The sequence below is a fragment of the Pipra filicauda genome, unplaced genomic scaffold, assembly GCF_003945595.2.
Source record: "Pipra filicauda isolate LSUMZ 115617 unplaced genomic scaffold, ASM394559v2 scaffold68_size4259465_pilon, whole genome shotgun sequence".
NCBI classification, from domain to species: domain Eukaryota; kingdom Metazoa; phylum Chordata; class Aves; order Passeriformes; family Pipridae; genus Pipra; species Pipra filicauda.
The window spans coordinates 2,304,928-2,325,801 of NW_024104853.1; the positions used below are offsets into that span (position 1 = coordinate 2,304,928).

Below are 20,874 nucleotides of genomic sequence, written 5' to 3' on the forward strand. Positions count from 1 at the left end.
ACCCGGGTCCCAGGAGCTCAGTGGCTTACAGTTTACAAATGTATGGTCAGCTGAAAGTGAAGCTTTGAGAGGAAAGAAGTTAAATATAGGCCATTCTCATGATGAAACTGGTACCCTATTGTTTAGTTTGAAGACAAAAAATTCCAGTTCAGATACACAGCAATGCATTTGCAGCCTTCCAACAATATTGCCTTGAAACCCCATACAAAAGCACCCCTATCAAAATAAACTTTATCATGAAATTTGGAGCTTTGGAGTACAGGAGGCACTCAAGTGTACAAAGATTGATCTCTGAGCAGGCAGCTGACTGCTATATTCTCTGAGGTGTCTGCTAGAAAAGATGTTTTGCTGAGGAACAGTGCAGTAGAAAATCCATATATATATTGTTGGAACTACCCAGCAAGTCTTACAAGTGAGTTTACTGGATGAGTAGGAGTGCCTCCAATGTTCTTCACTTGAGAGAATTTTATTTGTCCAAGACTCCAAGGTATACCCTAAAACTTGGTCTTTTCTGATGGAATTCAGCAGCTGATCAGCTTCACAGGAAGAGACTTTCATCATAGGTGATGCAATGATTACTACACACTATTTTGATATGTAGCTTATGAAGTGATGAAGATCACCATGTCAAGGCTTACAATAGCATACAGATAACATCCGGAAGTCTGAAACAAGGGCCAGAACTCCCTTTAGCTCAAACAGAACAGTAATGCCATTAACTAAGACAAGGTACGGGAAAGACAGGCAAACTCTTCTCATGCAAGACTGTGATAGAGGCCAGAGATTTTTTAAGATGATAGTGACGATCACACCTTGGAAGCCTAGTTCTAAAGGTTTGTGCTAAAACAGTTGCATGTGCTAGGCTTTTACCACACTCCTAATATAGGAGGACAAGGAGCTGAATATATATGTACTATATTCATCACATTAAGATTGTGTATTCAACTTCCAGAAATCAACGTAGAAAAATATGTCCTGGTCAGAGTTTGCAACTAATGTAGGTGGACTATAGCATCTGCTACAAGATTAACTGGGAAATCTGTGCTTTTTCCTGTGTTCCCTAGTAACAGAGGATTCTAGAAGTGATTTCTGCAGAGCAAATGTGAATAGGTATGATGTCAGTTAACAAGGATTCTCCACACTGTGATCATGAACATACATCAGAACTAGCTGTGTAGCTTCTGCCTGCTGCACGAGGGGCAGGTTCTCTCTGAAGAGATCTGTTTTCCTCACAGAAGAGCTGAAATGGTGTGGTCTGTCTGCAGTACACCTGCTATGCTTTCTGTGTCAGTAACCTAACATCAGTCTTGCACCGTCTCTTCAGGAAGGATGCCAAAATTCTCCCGAAATCCCAGGAATACTGACAGTGGCCACTGTCATTTAACAGAGAATTTGTTTTCCATGTGCAAAAGTGGCAGCAAGCCTCTATTACTCATTTAGACTAGACTTTAGGAATTGCACATCAATAACAAGCTCCAAAGACTCTACACTGTCTTCTCTGGCCCAGTTCAACAAAGTCCTTATTAATGGAATAGAGAGCCAAAGAGCTTACAGAACCCATCAGTGCAGAGCAGTTCCTTTGAGGTTTCCATACATTCTCCCATCAACAGATATGGATGCCCATAGCAAATCAAGAGCTGGACTACAACCAAGATTCAAGTGACTTCCTTGACAAAGCAGGACCCACTCATACCAGTGATGGCCCACTTATACCAAAGTCACTTTTTATACTCCAGGTAACTGATCAAGGCTCCTTAGAAAGGATTTTTAGGTCACCTTCAGGCCTAGGTTCAGTGGAACATTACAGAAGCCTTCATATAACTGCCCTTATTGTGGTCTTTGGTTCTCAAGAGCTGGAAAAAGTAGGATTGTCTCTGTCTTCTTGCTGTTTAGTTTACAGTCTCAGTTCATACTGCTTCAATTACTGCCACAGTGGATCTCTAGTTCTTCTGCCAAGGATATTTACTGCTCTTGCCTCAGGGTCTGATACAGCTGTTGGTAAACTTCCACCTTGTTCTCCCAGCTGATTTGTAAGGAGTTTCACATTATCTTCTTGTCCATTGCCCCTGCAAAAAAATGGTGTAACCTCTACCAACTTTGCTCACTTGCTTCGAACAGATGTACCTCAATCACATCCCCTCCTCTGGGTAGGAGCCCTACAAATGTCTTATAAATACGCTTCTACCTCTCAACTGATCCTGAACACCCATACTCTATCAGGGCAGTGTTAGCTACTTGGCTAAAGCAACCTGTACACTCTTTATACCAGCTCTTACATATTGCTTGAATTAGCAATAAGTGGCCAACAAGTGTGGAACTAAAAGTACTATGAGTGCTTAGACTGGAGTTGGATAAGACTGATGGAGGGGAGCAGAGTTTGTTGGAGGAAATGCCACACAAATACGAGGTTCCTCCTATGCAATTTGTATGTTCATGAGACATCAGACTGCTGTGACATCAGTAATACTGCAACATTGGAATGCACAAGCCAAACTAACTCAAGGCATTTTGTTCTGCTGTATTACAAACATAATGACACAACTTGGGCAGGAGGAATGCTATCACAATGAAACTCAGTCTCAGAAGACCAGATAGACCTCAGGAGTTTATACATATATACAGGATTATATATGTAATAGTTTAAGAAAGGCTATCTAATTTCCATTCAACTAATGACAACAACTGTTTTCTTCAAGGTACCTTTATGGTTTGGTCCAAATTACTTGTAAGCTATATAATACAGATATTATTAGTGAATTCAGGCTCTGTTTTTCAAGTTATTTTCAAATTTAATATTTACAGCACTGTGTTTATTATTTTAGCCTCTGGCTGATCCTTACGAACACTACATGTATTGTATGGCAAGTGTAATAGTAACTAATCGAATAAGGCAGATTAAGCATATTTAGAATAACTTATCCAAATACATACTTTAGAAAGGCATATATAAATTTTACAAGTAGAATATTAAAATTACATGGCTAAAGAGAAATAAACTGTTTTCTTGGGATCTCTGGTACTGTTTTTTTCTTGGTTCAACCACACCAGAAAGAGACTTTTGAGTATAAAAACTGGTCAGGTTTGGGCTTTGTTTAGAAACTTGCCTGATAATTAGAAGCAAAGGCTGTTAAATATATATCATTTTTCCACTGTGCAAGCATAAATTATTTCCTGTAACAAATTTTCCTGTGCGTGTTACTAGGCTGTATATAGATCAGAAGCGGATATTTATAATTAGCCTGTATTTGTCTTCACCTCTATCTTTGTTTCCAAGGGTTGCTACGGATAACTGTTCTTCCACCTCCTGTGTTCTCATTTTGCAGGTCTTGTGCATCTCACAAGGATGAATCCTTTGTTCCATAGCATGAAGTATAGATACAAAGACCTGATGAAGCAATCTAGGTGAAAATATGGGTGCTACTGCAGTCAGTATTACTTATCTTGTCACTAAACCTTAACAAAAGCCCTCCTGTGCCTTCCTAGGAGAACTGCCTTGAGCAGTGTAGGCAAACTGAGAAATATGCTGACAAGAGCAACATTTTCAGGAGTTTGCCTCTTCTCTAAACTCGTATTTCCTGGGAATGCTAAAATGTATGCTAAGAACCATGCCCAATAGTTAAAAAAGTCAAAAATGTCCATTTTCACTTACGTTAAGCCAAGATACCATAACCCATTTCCCTAAATGGATGTTGCCGCAGAAATCCATTATGGATTGATTTATTTCAACATATATCTGGAAATTATAAGAACTGCAATGAGATACCTGCTACAAAATATTTCTGCTGAGCAAGGAAGATTGCTTTCAGCTCAGCACTTCATTTTTGAGAGACTGAGTTCTCTCAAAGAGAGATCCGTGGCCCCATGATGGCCCACCTGTATTGCTACCAGAGAGATCTCTGGCCTTTCTCCATTACAGCAGAATGGCTTATGTTCTGCCTTCCCAGAACCTGGAAGATACTGAATGATAGCTGAGAGGGGAGGTTCTTGACTTTGAGCATCTCACCTTGCCTGTGCCATTAGGAGAGAGTGAACTTTTTCCTGGAAATAAATGTAGACTCTGGGATTTACTGCTGGACAAAATTGGAGTGATTATGGATCCCATAGTTTTCAGGCAATGTGTATGACTCCTGCCAGTTGGCCGAGGTTTCTCAGTCCGTAGCCACACAGTCCCTCTGAGCTGATTCCCCAGCTCTGCCCAGCACACTGACCTGGACGGTGGCAGAGCGGATCGAGCCGCAGCTCCGGCTCCCAGCGGCGGCTGTAGCGGCGGCCTTGAGCCCCCGCCTGGCCCTCGGCTCGCTGCCGCTCTGCCGCCGCAACACCTCGTGCTTTGGCCGGACCGGGGACCAGACATGAATTTTAAAAAACCCGAAGGAAAGCGAGAGCGCTGGAAAGCAGCGCTGCTCCCATACCGGCGGGACTCCTCTGTCCTGCAGACCACATCCGTCTGCTCATCTCGCATCCCTTCGTCTCCCCGTATCCTTTCGCCCTGCTGCCATCCCCCTCTCCTCCCACATCCCTCTGCACATCTTCCCACATCCTTCTCGTCTCCCGCATCCCCCTGCATATCCTCCCGCAGCCCTCTGTCCACGGACGCTCGCAGCTCCGAGCTTCTGCTCGGTATGTCCCCACGCCGGCTCCCCGCACCGCCAGCAGCAGCAGCGGCGCCGGCCCGGCCCAGCCCGGCGGCAGCTCCCTGCCCCGCGGTGCCATCGCGGGGAGGGCGGCCGGAGCCGTGATGTCAGACCTGCCGTCGGGGCAGCACTGCCGAGGCCATGACGTCACCCTGTGCCGTCCCCGCGCGGGACGGGCGCCAGGAGCCGCCGCTCCCGCCCGGAGCCGCCCCCGGCGCAGCGCAGCGCAGGGCGGGTCCCGGCGCAGAGCCGCTGCCGGGAGTGCTGGGCCCGGGCAGCCGCCGCGCCTGCAGCTCTCGGCGGGGCGATGCGGATGGCGGTCGGTGCGGCAGCGGGCGAGGGGGCAGCGCAGAGCCCCGGCCCCGCCGCCGTGTCGCTGGGCTTGAGCGTAGCCGTGGTCTCCAGCTTGGTGAACGGCTCCACCTTCGTCCTGCAGAAGAAGGGGATCGTGCGGGCCCGCGGGAGAGGTAGGGGCCCGGCGACGCGGTGGCGGCGGGCGGGAGCGCCCCTTCCCGGGCTTTCCAGGCTCCCCTCGGCACCCCCGGTAACCCCCCGGTGCGCGGGGCACCGCCCCCGGCCCCGTGCGGGACGGGTTCTCCCTCCCCGGGGCAGCCCGGCCGCCCGCGGGGCCGCTCCCTCCCCTCGCCCCCGCGCAGCCCTTCCCGCGCTGCGGCGGCGGCCGGACCGGAGGGGAAGGGGGAGGATGCGGGAGGGCTGCCGCGGGACACGGGCACCCCCGGCCCCTGACACAGCCTCTTCCGAGGGGGTGGCGGTGTCGCCTGGAGGGGGGGACACCCTTCTGGTGGCTGGACCGAGGGAGCCGGCCTCAGTTTGTCAGCCTGAGCGTGTTTGACATCAGAGGTCCATGACTGGATCGCGGCGCCGGGGAGGTGATAAATGACCGGAGAGACGGCAGGTGGGGATCAGTCAGGATGTATTACGGGTGGAGAGCAATGAGAGTGGGTGAAGGTGGGCACCAGCAACAGTTTTCTGAGGTATGGTCAGCTCGCTGGTCTTATGTCTCGCTGTAACACAACACTGAGGACTTGTGTCCTCAGTATATGCACGCGCGTGCATACATAGGTTGCTCTTTTTCATGTACTTGTGGGATTTTCCAACCAGTTTCTGTGGCTTTGCTACTTTCTTACCATGAACAGCATCCGCACATCTTGTCACTTGTTTATTCTAGCCCTTCCAAGTTGCATCGTTGCATCAGTCATAGTGGTTTTCTCTTGTTGAGAAGAAAGATGCACCAGTAACATGAAATAATTTATTTCTTTTATTTTTCATATTGAAATCCCATGCCTCATTATTGTTGTCTGAGGTGAACGTATTCAGGAACTGACTGTGCTGTCTAGGCAGTCTGGCCAAAACAAAACTATATATTCAGAGTGTGAAGATCTTCTGTATTTTATTTTGAAATTGGAGCTCCCCAAAGCATGCAGCTGAACAGCACTTGCTAGTTGCATCATCATACTTTGAATATAGGAGAATGCAATGTATTTGTTCTTAGTATCATGCTTTTATGTAAGGGGAAAGTTATAAACACAGGTTGCATGAGCCCTTTGGATTCTATTACTGTAGTCAATAGCCATTTGTTTTTGTAGGTGATGGTGTCTATGTATGAGCAGGTGTCCATAGGTTCTGGGAACTCTTTCTTATGAAAAATCTTTTTTGGTGACCAGGAGAGGCAAGTTATTTTCTTTGTATGCATCTGTGTACGTAAATATATATATATTTGTACTTGAGATGGTTCATATTAGAGCAGCAGTTTATTTCCCGTGCCTGCTGCATTTAGCATGTTAATAGTGGATGCAGTGGAGTAAAGCAGGGTTTGGAACTATGTCACTACCAGCTGCCAGCATGATCTAAAAAGTTTGTTTTGCGTTTTCTGCAATGACCTTACAGTTAAAGGCCTCAGACAAACTTTGATTTTGCAAGTATAGTCTCCCTTTCTCTCCAAGATGGCTGTAATACATTTTTGTTGTCCACAGAGAGATCACGTTTACATCATAAATACAAATTATTTCTTTTTTTGTGAAGGAAACAGTGAGAAGATACAAGAGAAAGGAATAACTTTTCATCCCAAGGCAGCTGGAGAAAGTTTCCATTTTGCAGTATAGTCGGGTCTAATTACTCCTGAAGAGCTTTCAGTGGAGCACTGAGTTAAGTGTGATGGGCACGTGCCTACTTTCTCAGTGCTAGCAGCTGTAAAACATCCTGTTTTGAAGATAGTAGTGATGTTTATTTGTGTATCTTGCTGAGCAGTTTGTAGTACTTTCTACTGCTGTGCTCAGTGTGGAGGCATACAGGAAAATACTTCAGGTTTCTCTCTATTTAATGTTATGAAGCAGTGGGGTTCTGCCTTGAATCTAGCAGTTGGAGCTGTGCGTCTGAGATCGTCCGTGTCAGATGATGTCTTTTTTCCATTGGCTTCAGCAGGTGTTATATAATTAACAAGGAGGCACCTCAAGTCTTTTCTGCCCTCTCTATTCAATCAATAATATAGTATCAATTCAATTAGTAATATTTGCCTGGTTAGAAACAGCAGTAAGTGACAAATATTTTTCAAAGTTACCTTACTTGAGTCAATATTTTCTATAATTTCTGCCTCCAACAGTGTTTTTATTTTATATGCAATAACAAAAGCCTAAAAACTTATTACACCCACTCAAAAGCTGGCCATTTCCATTAGTCATTTTTCATCTCATTTCAATTATATAGTTTGATTTCCAGAGTTATAGATTACTGTATTTTTCTTTCATTTGGGATTTCAGAGTAGGTACAATATTGACTACTGCTCCAGTGGCTTTTGAGAGAGCACCTTCCCAAATAAATGCAGAGCTGTATTGCTAGGAAAAGGAGCAAAACGTAGAAGCATAATGTGATGTGAAGGTTGTGCTTGGAGGAGGCCATGCTTTAGTGTAGAAAGCCTTGATGTTCTACAGAAGCAGAACTTATAAAATATGGTACGCAGGCTCCACATGTGCATGTCCCAAGGCCTATAATCTGACAGTGAAAAATAATCATCCTTAAACTTGGGATGTACTAAGGGACAATCTGGAGTTTTTACTCCTCTCTCTGAAACAGAGCAGGATATCAGGAATTCGGAGGCTTCAGTCATAATACTTCCCAGTGCTTAAATGCAGGAGGATTGGTCCACACTACAATCCTGCCAACCTGTGCACCAAAACAATTTCTCTGCTACAATTTTTCTGAAACAATTTCACTGAAGTTATATTAGCAAACTAATTGATCCAAATCATGTTCTGTTTCCATAGGTTTCCCATTCTCCTAGTAAAGGTTTTAATCTGTATGTTTAAGTGTCACCCTCAGAAGCATTTGGTGACATTTTGGATGCTTTTCTACACAATACTATGTTAGCATCAGATAGGTACTTCAGACTGGAAATCAGAACTTCTGACTATTACATTGTCTTAAGAAGGTCTCACTTGGACACATAAGCCAAATCCGAGAACCTTCTCTCTTTTTTCCCCCCTCATGCTCAGTTGCCTTGAAGAATTGGGTTAAGATGAAGGTCCTTAATAACTATATTTTCCTGTACTTCCTCTTCCAGGTACTTCATACTTAACAGATATAGTATGGTGGTCTGGCACTATTGCAAGTAAGTATCTTAGAAGGTTTGAATTTATTTTTTTTAAGAGGACTTGGGGTTAGATGGTGATACAAGACATCAGGAAATCTGGGTTTTCATATTGAATCTCATACTCACTTGTCATGAAATTCCCATCACCAGAAATATCCCACCATTAGTAATCTCCCACTCTGGCTACCATGCCTGCTGGTGTTTGAGAAAGCAACACAAGTCACACATCTTTCACACTTCCAAACCACTGGGTACTCGCAGCCCTTGGCAGCCACGCACTGCTCTGACTCTGGGTTCCTGCATGGTTTTGTCTCTGGATTGTGGTGGCCTGCTCAGTTTTTAATAAAAGTCAAAGATGAATTAAAAATTGTCGCTCTGCACAAAAGGGCTCATTGAGAACATGTTATTTTTTAGATCAGAAAGCACTTAACCAGCCTCAATTAAAAAAAAAATCCTTTTTGAGTTCTAGTTCAACAGATATAGTTTCAGTTTTGCTTTTAATCTGCAAGATTAATATGAAGCCTTGTGTGGTGCTGATATGAGATCAGTGTAATTTTACCCTTAATTTCTTTTTAAACTCTGCTCACACCAAGTTCATTCTCTGATGTGAATGTGGAGCATGGGGAGCAGCTGGCTTTCTCCTCTTGCAGGTCAGCCCTAGTTCTACCCACAAGCTTAAAATTATACCCACTTTTAGACTCTAATCCAGCCTTTTGTGAATTATTTGGAAATGTTCTGATGCTGTTTCTGAGAAGTATGAGTCCAGTTGTGCCTCTGGTTTTGTGGCAGCAAGGTAAGTCTCTGTTTTTTGTTTTTGTTGTCTTAAAGCTATGCAAAAGGAACAAAAACTGATAGATCCCTTTGAAGGACGAAGTTCACAAGTGTAAAAGCCAACAGAGCTTCAGAAGGAAGTCTTCAGCTAATTTAACTTGAGTTTAAGTAGTTCTTTGTCAGCTTCCTCCTCTGCCAAGATCACTACTGCCTAAGTAGAAATAAATCTATGTATCAATCTCATTGTTTATCACTCATGAGGCTCCCATCTGCAATCTCTGAGCAGAAGGAGTTAAAATAAGAGAGGTTTTATTACAGGACTTATCCTGGTGAATTGGAGAAAACAATTTCATGCTTAAAAGAGCTGACTGAATTGAATGAAGGCAAAACAGCTGAAGGGAATGGTATCAGTTGGCTTTTTTCCCAGCAGCTAGATGCAGGTATTTCAAAACAAAGCCTTAGTAGCTTTACAGAGGAACCAAGAAGAACTGTTATCGATATTATGGACTCAGAATGGCAACAGAGTCACAAACAGCAATAGCAAGGGCCAGGTATGCAGAGATGGGTGCAGAGAAGGGTGATATTTGGGGAATTAGCAAAATCCCCAGTTATCTTGATGAAATTATAGCAGCTGATATAATTTTATCAAGCAGAGAATTTGGAGTTTGGATGACTAACAAAACCCACAGAAACTCTGTCAACTTGTTTTCATGGTGTTTGTTGAGACGGTGAACAAGCATTTCTGTGTTGGCATGCTGACTCAGCATAACGCTGCCTAACTGTTTTGGGGCCCTGGGATCCACTGGATTACTGAGGACTTCAAAGGAAGGGCTGCAGATTCTGCTAAGGGACTTTTTCTTTCACTGTAGTCAAAAGAGTGATTGCAGCATGCGTACAGGTATTTCAATGAGCATTAAATTAATTAATTGGCTAATTAATTACAGTGCAGGTTTTGATAGCAGCATAGAGGCAGCTGGTTCTTATAGTGGATATGTCTATGTTAGTATTTTATTGCAGATGGGGAATACACTTGTGAAGCCAATCTCCTGTTTGTCACCATGGATTGGCCTTTATTTCACATTTCATAGCAGAGTTGGAGCTCCTGAACTGGATGTTAAAATGAAACTGCTGGAAGATGCACTCTAGGAACATGCTTAATGCATACAAGCTGCAAATAGATTTCCAGTTCATGGGAGCAGGCAGAAGTTAGCCTGAAATAAAGCCCCTGACATGCCTAGAGCAGATACCTTTTTCTGTACTCCCAGTCTGCTCCTGGTCTCCTTGCTAATGTAGACAGGTCAGTGTGCATCGAGTTTTATGTTGCAATAACTTTGGGGATACTGGTACTTCTTTACCAAGGTTAAACCTTGTTGTGCCTTCAAGAACTGAAGTCATGTTTTGACTTACAGCACTGATGTGTCTGGAGAGGAATTTTTGTCCAGAGAGAACTGGATAGGTTGGCAGCAAAGGTCCTCATCATCAGGTAGATGGTAACAATGAGATTCTTTTTTTATTTGGTCTTAATTAGTCCTGGTCTGTTATTCATGGTGGTAAGGGACTGTTAATATTACCCATGGTGATACGGAAAAGCTCCAGTAAGTTCAGTTGCCTTACAATATGTTTGGTTTGACTGAAACTTCAGAGACCTAATTTGTGGATTGTTGTTGATGCCGTCTGTTAGGAGTTCTTCCAACAGAAAGTTAAGACACCTGACCTCCAAAAAAGCAACCTTTTGTCAGAGTTATTTGGAAATGTCTGTAATCTGCAGAAACGCAGCATGCCAACTGTGCTCCATCCCCCATCCAAGATCTGCCCCAGTGCCTTCAGATGCCTTGAAGATAATGCCAGAAGTTGCCACATATATCTGAAAACTAAGCCTGAGGCTGATAGCAGAGTTACTCTGTTCCCAGGGGCAGGGAGACCACCACTGTCTCATCTGCTTTAGAAATGCTGCTCATCAACTTCTCTGGCTCACTCCTGCATGTAGAGAAAACCTCAGTGAATTTAATTAGTGTGATTTTGCCACACTCTGCAGTTTTGCAAGTTTGTTTGTCTCCTTCATGTTTCCTGTAGGTTACACAGGTCTTCAGCTCTACTGATAATGTGAGCTAAATTGGTAAATTAATTAATGTTTGCACAATGCTGTGCAGGTGTAAAAACCAGGATGATGGGAATAATAGTTGATAGTTGAGGGCAATGCCAGCCTGAGCATAAAGACATCTTGGATTCTTGAAATGTTTTTAAATGCTGATAATGGCTTTTAAGAGCAGCTGGAAATTTGAGCTGTATGTAATTTGTGCTCAGTCTCAAGCTTCTTTCCAGTTACCACAGACCCTGTAACTATGCAAGTACATTGATCTATTATAAACTTGCCAGCACTTGCAAAACCATCCAGCTTTTATTTTTTAACTGAAAGCTTGAACACATGAACTGTTATCACAGCTGTGATATGCAATAGTGTGGTACATCTTGGAATTTACTTGAATTGGAGGAAAGAAAAATAAGGTTTGAGGCTGTTTCTATGACTTGTCAGGGATCTCTTTACAGTGGTCAGGAATGACTTTTGATGCTATATAGTGTTATTTGATGTAGTGTATTGAGGAGTCCTTATGCTTGTGCTTAGGATTTCTTCAGAAGATTCCTCAGTACTGTCCTTTTTTTCTCCCAAAAAAGTAGCACTACTGTCAGGAACTATAATCAAGTGCATTTTTTTATGTACATGCACGTTCTAAAGATGAAAACATGGGTCATATGTACTTTTAGCCTTCCTTATATAAATATTTAAGTTTAATACTGAGATATTTGAATGTCATCTATGAGTGCTTCTAATTTATAATCTTGTCTTTTGTTCAACTAAGAGAAGTTACAAAAGAGATTATTTACTGTGCCCACTTGGATACTCTTGTGTGGCAAATATAAATCCTATATTAAGAAATAATAAAATATAAAAAAACCCCAGCCATTTTGTTTAAGTGCAAAATTAACAGAGCTAAGCAAATCTGCAACATCTGTTTTCCAGTTAGCTCAGTCTTTCCCAAACAATATTGGGTAAGTTTTGATTACTTCTTTTTACAAAGGGGTTTAAAGGCTTATTTCTGGTTCTTTTCTCAGTGGCTCTGGGTCAAATAGGGAATTTCTTGGCCTACACTGCAGTCCCAACTGTGCTAGTGACGCCCTTGGGAGCTCTTGGCGTTCCATTTGGGTAAGAGTTTGCTTTTCTCGTTCTTATCTGGATGTTGTCACTACTTAATAAAATGTCAGATGGACTCAGTGCTCACTGGAGGACCATGGCTGTTAATGATGTGTTATAATGCCACTTATTCCTGTTTTCCCTGGCAAAGCTGGGGCTAGGGGAAGACAGTGGTGAAGAAGGGTTTTCCTGAGTATCTTTTGCTTTAGCTATCACTATGATTCGGAACAGATAAACATTTTTTTGTCCCTTCACTGTGGTTATTCTGGACTCTTCTGCCTATTCTCTTATTCACAGTCCCTTACTAAGTAGATCTTTCCTTTTGTCTCACAGTCTTTCTCTGCCCTGCTATGCACAGCCCACATGTATTTATTAATGCTGATTTTTGTTTCATTAGATTTAGCCCCTGTCCTGAAGCAAGGGAGTTCTTTGCATATGCATGCCCTCAGCTTCTTAAACATTGTGTTTGTGGGCGGCACAGAAAAGGCAGTGAGTTTAAGGACTTTAATAAGCAACTAAATGTTTTGTGAATAAGTAAACTACAGTCGTGGAACTAATGCAGTGAAAAAGCACAACTCTTTAAAAACAAAGCTGTACATTGCCTCAAGATTTTTCTGCTGACTGCACTGGCCATCTGCTTCAGAGTGTAGATTGCTTTGCATCAGCTTCATGGCTGACTTTAGTTTTATACACTATGAAGCACACTGATGGTGCTCTACTTACCACCTATTATTTTCTCCTAGGCCACATAATTTTGTGTACTTTGGTCAGCTACTTCTCTGAGCTGAGCCCTGTGATCTTTGTAACCAAAGGTCACTTTTATCTCCTGACTGCTTAGCACCTATAAAATGGGGCTTTGTCATAGCTCACCAATTTAGAAATGGGTAGATAACTGCCTTTGGGGGCCAGATGTCTGATTTGGGGGGTTGGGTTTTTGGGGATTTTTTTTTTTGATGGGGTGGTGTGGTGTTGTTTTTTGATGTGTTGTGGTTAGGAGTTTTGTTGGAGTTTGGGTTTTGTTTTGTTGTGTTGGTTTTTTTCCTGAGATGAGATGTCAAGGATTGAGTAAAACTGCGAATGGATGAATCTTTCCTAAGATAAGTCAGAAATACCTTCTGAGGATTCACCAACATTTGGTTGAAGATCCACTGACATTTGATAATAATCCTTTAAGAAGGAAATTCATGTGGCACAACACTGTTAGAACATTATTAACAGGATGTAGTCAAACTTTTATTTTTCTTCCTCTTTATGAAAGGTCCATCTTAGCTTCTTACTTACTGAAAGAGAAACTGAACATTCTTGGCAAGCTGGGATGTTTGCTGAGCTGCGCCGGGTCTGTTGTTCTCATCATCCATTCCCCAAAGTCCGAGAGTGTAACGACTCAGGCTGAGCTTGAAGAGAAGCTTACAAATCCAGGTACTGTGGTTTCTTATTAACTCATAACAATTTTGTGACGCTGAGCAAGAGTACGCAGGAGGAAGAGGCTTAACACTTCTATCAGGTAGGAAAATTGACTTTTGAAGAAAACATGATGTGACAGTGAGAACCAGTACAGGTTTTGTATAGGAAAACTATGCCTTATTGTACGTAGAACTTGTCATATTTATTGAGATATGTGTGCAGAAAGAAAACGTGGATACTTTTGAAAACACTGTCCTGCACAGCAAGCTCAGAACAATGACACAATAAAGCAAAAAATAGGCTGTTGTATAGAAATAGGCTGTTGAGACATATGTTGAAGTGCCTTTTCTTTCTCACTAGCTGCTGGAGGACACATACTGGTGCTAATATGTTCCAGGCCCAGTTTTATTTTTCTTGCTTAAGAGCTAAACGGACAACTATTGTTTTTCCTTTATTTGCTTTAAGTGAAAGTCAACCCTAATAACACCAGCTATTCAAAAAATCTGCAAACAAAGAAAAGAAAACAAATACCCTGGTCAAAATTTACAGTTTAAGTCTGAACAAAATGAATTGGCAATATATTTCTTTAAAACTGTAAAGCATGAGATGTTTTTCACTGATCTAATCTGTGTACTGATGCTATAATGTTAGTGATATGGCTTCACGTTTCTTCCAACTGTCCCTACTCCACTTGCTCACCTTAATGGGATCTAACTTTATGTTTAAGCTCTTTGCTGGATCCACACACCATGCCCTATTGAACTGGTTATGAAGGAGGTGTTGTCCCTGCTGTCTGTCATAGGAGGAGACTTTAAGGAGTACAGTCCTGCTGGAAGAGAGAATAAAATAAAAATAGCAATCCAAAATCCATTTCAAATGTGCAACAGTGTCATTTACTACATGATGATTTGTTTTACCCAAAGAACATGACATCATCAGTTGCGGATGCCAACAACATCTCTAGAAGCTCAGTGGTTTGGATCTATATTGAATAGCAAATCTTAAGCATGATGTATACTGAAGTTCACTGGTATGACATGATTTGCCTGCTAAAATTTTTAGAAGACCAGGAGTTCTCACCTTGCTATTATCTTGTTTCCTTTTTGTTTTCCAGTTTTCGTGGGTTATCTCTGCATAGTGCTGCTAATGCTTCTCCTGCTTATCTTCTGGATAGCTCCAGCTCATGGACCTACTAATATCATGGTTTACATCAGTATTTGCTCTCTGTTGGGCAGTTTCACTGTTCCTAGTACAAAAGGCATTGGGCTGGCTGCTCAAGATATCTTTCACAATAATCCGTCGAGTCAAAGGGCTCTGTACCTCTGTCTGGTACTTCTGGCAGTATTAGGATGTAGCATTATCATTCAGTTCAGATACATCAATAAGGCACTGGAATGTTTTGACTCCTCTGTGTTTGGTGCCATCTACTACGTTGTGTTTACCACCCTAGTCTTGCTGGCTTCCGCCATCCTTTTCAGGGAATGGAGTAATGTAGGAGTGGTAGATTTTTTGGGAATGGCTTGCGGATTCACCACAGTATCTATTGGAATTGTTCTTATACAAGTCTTCAAGGAATTCAATTTCAATATTGGAGATCTAAATAAACCTAACATGAAAACAGATTAAAATATTTTTTGAGGGGAAACTGGATGGCTCAGGGAAGGATGCAGAGTCCTTAATTTCTAGGTCACTGATTCAGGCAGGTAACTACCCTCTGATGATTTGGTGGCCTATATGAAATGAATTGGAAGCCTCCATCCAGTTTCAAAGGAACAGTTGTCCATGTACCCCAGTTGACACAATAAATGAACTTAATTGCAACCACTGATTGAGTCAGCATAGAGACCGATGTCTTTCTTTACTGTAAAAGGTAGTCCCTCAGAAAAGGTCTGTGGATGTTCTGACAGACCTGCATGTGAAAGCTTGTGTTGTGACTTCTGAGGTACCGTTTCTGTGGGCAGAGAACATCAGTTTCTAACTCACTCAATCTGATACCTTCCATCATGAGTGATGTGCACCTTTAAAATAAGGGGGAATAAAAGTGGAACAATTTGTTAATTTCAGTATAGCAATGTGTTCACCGTCAAGGCTCTGAATTCTGAGATAAATGTTGGTTGAACCATGAACTGCAGATTTGTCCTTTTTAATGACTGTCTTGGCAACTTTGTCTGCCATGTGGTGAAGACACTGGGGAGTTTTAAATTAAATTCTTTATACAGAGCAGTGGACCCTTAAATTTTTTCACTAATTACTTATCAGCTGATGGTTGTGTCCAGGTATGCACTTTTCTTTGTAACTTATGTGCATTAAGACATACTGCATTCATCTGAGAGTTTTTAATTGGGAGCAGACAAAAAGCCTGTGAAGGATATGGAAATGATGCACAGACTCATTGCCTACATGGTGGCTTATTTGTAAGCAGCTCAGAACTGTTTCAGTGCCTTTGCAATCCAAAAATACTGCATAATTGTGAATGTATTTGTTTCAGCTGGCCTATACTGGTTTAATAATTCAATTTCACTGTCTACAATATTGGACTATATTCAGATTCTAAACACATAAAGCATCTAGAAGGACCCATGTATTTTTGGAAGAATTGACAAACCTGAACTGAAATCCCCAGATGCCTTGACAGTTTCTGAAAAACTCATAGGCCTAATGAGAAGAGGTAATCTACAGGAGTGTTGAAAACAGTCCAGCATACCTTTATTTTAGTTCAGTGACTAAATGCAGGAGACCATTTTGTGAAGCAGCTAATAAATAGAGACCACAAACAAATTTAAGAGGGAGAAGAGCATGAGATTTCTCCTAGCTCAAAAAAGATGGTCTGATTTCTCTTGTAATGTGGGCAAATGAAGGTAAAGACCGAAAAAGCTTAGGCATGCCAAGAGCTGAGTTTTAGATAACTGACAGGGACACACATTCAGCTCCAGTAATTTATAGACCTATGTGAATGGTTCAGCCATAATATTTTGACAAGTACTACAGATAGCTTAAGCTATGATGGGGATGACTCTGAACAGTTCTGTTTAAACCATTTAGAGGATATTGATATGTCAAAGAAAGAAATAGTTAATGTTCGTGTTCTACTTATATTTGGTAGCTAACATCATGAGTCAAAAACTTGAAAGCTTGCAAAGCAGTGAATGTTTTTTTCCATGTAAGTACAAAACTAGAAGAGTACCATGGAACTCAACACCTCTAGATCAGGACATCTTCTGAGAAAAACAAGAAAACCCAACGTGGTTACAAGACAGTATTCGAGAAAGTTCATGACACTTTATCCAGAAATCGTGAATGTAGCTTTATGGCTGCCTGACAAGAACATGGACTGTGATTAGCAGGGTGTAATACTGTCTGCTCTCGTGATCGTTTTTGTTGACCTGAACTAATGTTTTCTTAAAACTCAGCCTCCACTTTAGTTTAAAATGAATGCTATAAGCCCTACTAATGGCAGCAATAATCGTGAAAGTGAATCCTAAAGATTTAGTATTCTGAAGGGACTGTTCTGAGGGAGTAAGAGTCCTACTGTGTTATTTTCAAGCTTGTTTTTTATAACTCCAAATTGCAGGGGAGTGACTCTGAGTTGGCAAAAATGTATGTCGTTATAGGCCAGCGCAGTAACTGGGTATCTTAATGAAATAGAGTAGCACTAGCAGAGAAAAGACCATCTACATGGATTTTCAGATATTGTGCAACAACTTGAAGCAGTCAAGTTGTCTTCTCAAAATTCAAATTCAGAGTTCCTGAGTTGCATGTTGGTTTTGTATTAGCCTTTAATCTCTGAAGACTTTGGTTAAAAATCTTTAGGTCAGAATTGAAATTATTGTGGTCTCATCTTATTCCTCCTTTGGCCATCTTTGTTTGTCTTGGTTTGTTTTAAAATTAATTATTTATAAAGTGCCTGTCCTATTATGTTAGGTGCATATGCAAATTATTAGTTAATACTAGATTTAAAATAACTTGACTGCCCTGTCTAAACTTTGCCACTTTCTGCTCCACACAAAGTTTACTTGATAAGTGCTCACTATGCAGAGGAAGAATAAAGTAGCAGCCGTGTTCTGTGGTTCTCTGACTATCCTTAAAACTGATAAATGTTTGCATAGTTCTCTTCTCCCCAGATGCTCCTCATCTGTGATGATCTTTCTAGAAATGTCTAGTTACCCTTGATGTTTAAAATAGAGATGTCAAAAGCCAGCACATAAGGTGAAAGAAATTCTTGTGGCCTTGCACATCACTTGTATCTGCAGCCTTTTACATCTTGAATGCTAAGTAATGGAAACCTTTATTTTTGCTATTTTGTTCAGTGTGTAGCAGTTTTCCTTTGAGTTCTGCTGTACCTGGATCTGATTCAGTTCTAACTTTAGAAATGTATTAGCATTTCCTGTTGTCACTGTTGATAAGGTTCTCCCCCACTCCATCCCACACCCTCCTCTTTCTAGGTGTCCTACCTTTTTTAGTCCCATTGCTTTTCTGATTTAAAAGAAGGCAATGTTGAAGTTGAATTTTAGCTGTTCACTCTTTTTGTTTTTATTTCACCCCTTTAATAAGTAAGCACTTTGAATAAGACAGATATCTGAGTTTCATCATCTCAGGGAGCAAATGTGCATAGTTGTCTCCTGAGCTTTGGTGTCCCTTATGGGTCTGCCCTTTTCCCGTTCTCTTGTGTTATGTCTGTTGATAGCTGGGAGCCAGATGACTTCAGTTCTGATTCCAAAGTAGAAGTGGGAGAGGCTATGCATACAAAAAGTGGACTTGTTGCAGTAGTGGAATGCATTTGAATTCAATTCAAATCCGTGCAAAAGGCGCTTCACTCTGTATGTCTGACTTCTGATATACTTGTCAAACATATTTACTTGGTACTCACTTGAGGATAGCTCTTTGATCATTATCCCTTCAGTGTATGGAGGATTTGCATATGTCAGTCACAATCTTTATTAGGTGTCAAACACAAAAATCCCTCAGATGTCCAATAGGAGAATAGAAACCTTTTTGATACAACCAAAAAAAAAATTTGTTACACCTTAAGTACTTCTGTAAAAAAGAAAAATGTCTAAACAAGTTATCTGCTGTACTGACTTTCCAGGACTCTGTATGTGTAAATAGAGCCTACTTATTAGTGAGCTGCAACTAACATAAGAACCTGTCATATCACAGTTTGACAAGTGAAGCTTCCTATTAATAATACTGATTTATATTGGAACATATGTATTTTTCTGAAGTAATTAGCACTGAAAAATGGAAACACTGGATTAATTTTTTGAATCACTAGAAAGTGAGGTTTACCTTTCCTCTTTATTTAAAAAATAGAGGGTTTGTATTTGAAGAAGTTTAGGGTTAATAAATAGGGGGTGCTTTAAATGGGCAGTTGTTTGCATGTTATACCCCTCTCACATTCTTGTTTCACAAATATAAAACATCAAGGATTCTACAGATCTTCCTTCATTGTCTTGAGATGGTGTAACTGCTGAAGTTTTACTGTTAAATCAAGCATTATCAAATGTTTATCTATTACCTGTTATCTTTGTAATAATTTTTGGTGCTAATATGGCTTAAAGAATGCAGAATTTTGGTCTGTGTTAGGCACCAATGTGGTCAACAGTTATTACTAGTGCCCAAGTGTTTCAGACAGCAGTGTTGAAATGTTATGGATTAAGAAATCTTTTTTTAAAAGCTGAAAATAATTTTGGGGTTTTTTTATTATTTGTTCTTGTGTTGGGTCCTCCCATGTCCCCCCCCCTTCCTGATAAAGTTGCTCTACAGAGTGGAAAATATTACGCAAAGTGGTATTTTTAAGTTAAATCCTTTTTCAACTGTGGAACTTTCTCTTCTTTTTGTTTTCCCCCTACTTTTTTTTTTTCCAAAATGTAAAAAATAGTTCTATTGGGATATGGGGAAAAGGTGGATGGCAACAAACATACAGTGTCAGGTTTGGTTGCTTCAATGCTCTTGCAATATAGTTACTACAGATTACATAAAAATGGTTTATTTTATTAGCTTCCGAATAATGTATATATAGATTTGTTAACAGCTTACAAGTCAAGCTTACTCTCTTTGCTTTTTAAAAAATAGTTATAGGCATGTTGTATTTGCCTTGTGTAAATTATTAAAGGCTATTTATTAAGTTTTCTGATAACTAATCTATTTATTAACCTGTATTGTTTTAAAATAAATGATTTATTTCTAGCTCAATGTTTTGTTTTGTGATTCCTCTTTATCCCAGGGGGAGAAAAAAATCAAGTTTCCCACACACTTAGCTGCTTTACAGCCTAATCCCAATTCATAAGCCTAAACTATTTTCATTTACCTTTCATAAAACAGCCATTTTGCGTTTACACAGAACAGCAGGTTCTTGTGTGGGTACAGATCAGTTGCCACACGAAGGGCTCAATTGTCCTATACTGGAGTCTACTAGCAGGCTATAGTCTTAATGTCTTCCTTAGACTGAAGTTTGCTCACAGGTAGAATGAACACTTCTCTGGAGAAATGTTTGCTGAGGCCTGAGTGCCTTTAACTGTGTCTTTGGGGTTAACATGTGCTCTGTTCCTGCATTGCTGTACACTGGCTACTTGCTAGTGCTTTTATTTCAAGATCTGCTGCTTCACAGTGGGTGTGCATGGAGTGGCAACAGCTGTAAGGAAGTCACCAGTCTTAATTTATTGTCTCTCACAAGAACTTCCTGTGGAATCACTTGGAAAATTACAGTGACTGCCCATCTAATCCTTCATCTGAAATTCCTAGCTCCTTGTATCAGGTACTGGCAAATACATGGCTTACAATCTCTGTGTGTGTGTGTGTTAAGTTTTAGGTGGTTGGTTTTTTTTTTAATGGTGGGATTTATGATTAAGAATTGTTTCAGTCTGTGATTCAGGCATTTGTGGTTTAGGGGATGCATTAGTATTACTGCTGGTCAAAATTTAAAGTTATTTTTAAACAAATTATCTACCTCCAATATTAAACATACCCAGTGGAAAAGACTGGCATAGATTCTTTACTGTAATTTTATTTTTAGAGGTGCTGATGATATTAATGCAACATACAAAGATAGTCCAAAAAACTAGAGAGGCTTTTTCTTCTGCATGCAGCATATCTGATTTTTAAGTAGGTAGCATAGAGGAGTGTGTATTTTGAGAACATGTTTTATCAGGAGAATTCAACTTTTTATTTTCCTCTTGTTCATCTCTGGAGTTAGGCCTCTAAGGCAGCAGCATTGTGGTAAAGGCAAATATGCCATTTACACCACTGGTATTGTTGAAAGTCTGGGACAT

At 41.0% G+C, this 20,874-nt stretch overlaps 1 protein-coding gene across 4 annotated transcripts; it reads left to right on the plus strand.

The window, feature by feature from the left end:
* The first annotated feature begins 4,670 nt into the window (after positions 1–4,670).
* NIPA1 (NIPA magnesium transporter 1) lies at positions 4,671–19,798 on the plus strand. Of its 4 annotated transcripts, none has more exons than XM_027726356.2 (5): positions 4,671–5,101; positions 8,212–8,259; positions 12,124–12,214; positions 13,461–13,621; positions 14,334–14,698. In XM_027726356.2, the coding sequence occupies exons 1-5, from the start codon at positions 4,942–4,944 to the stop codon at positions 14,534–14,536; spliced, it is 663 nt and encodes a 220-aa protein (XP_027582157.1). In that variant the 5' UTR covers positions 4,671–4,941; the 3' UTR covers positions 14,537–14,698. The 4 variants fall into 4 exon arrangements, with proteins under 4 accessions (XP_027582157.1, XP_039244747.1, XP_027582155.1 ...); XM_039388813.1 differs by having other exon boundaries at positions 4,688–5,101; positions 14,283–14,361; XM_027726354.2 differs by lacking the exon at positions 14,334–14,698 and adding an exon at positions 14,721–19,798 and having other exon boundaries at positions 4,859–5,101.
* The last annotated feature ends 1,076 nt before the right edge of the window (positions 19,799–20,874 follow it).

Bases quoted from the DNA above. Each gene is read 5' to 3' on its own strand.
- NIPA1 (XM_027726354.2), top strand. From the start codon at position 4,942: ATGCGGATGGCGGTCGGTGCGGCAGCGGGCGAGGGGGCAGCGCAGAGC. The intron at 5,102-8,211 runs GTAGGGGCCCGG...TTCCTCTTCCAG, and splicing joins CGTGCGGGCCCGCGGGAGAG to GTACTTCATACTTAACAGAT. The intron at 8,260-12,123 runs GTAAGTATCTTA...TTCTTTTCTCAG, and splicing joins GTGGTCTGGCACTATTGCAA to TGGCTCTGGGTCAAATAGGG.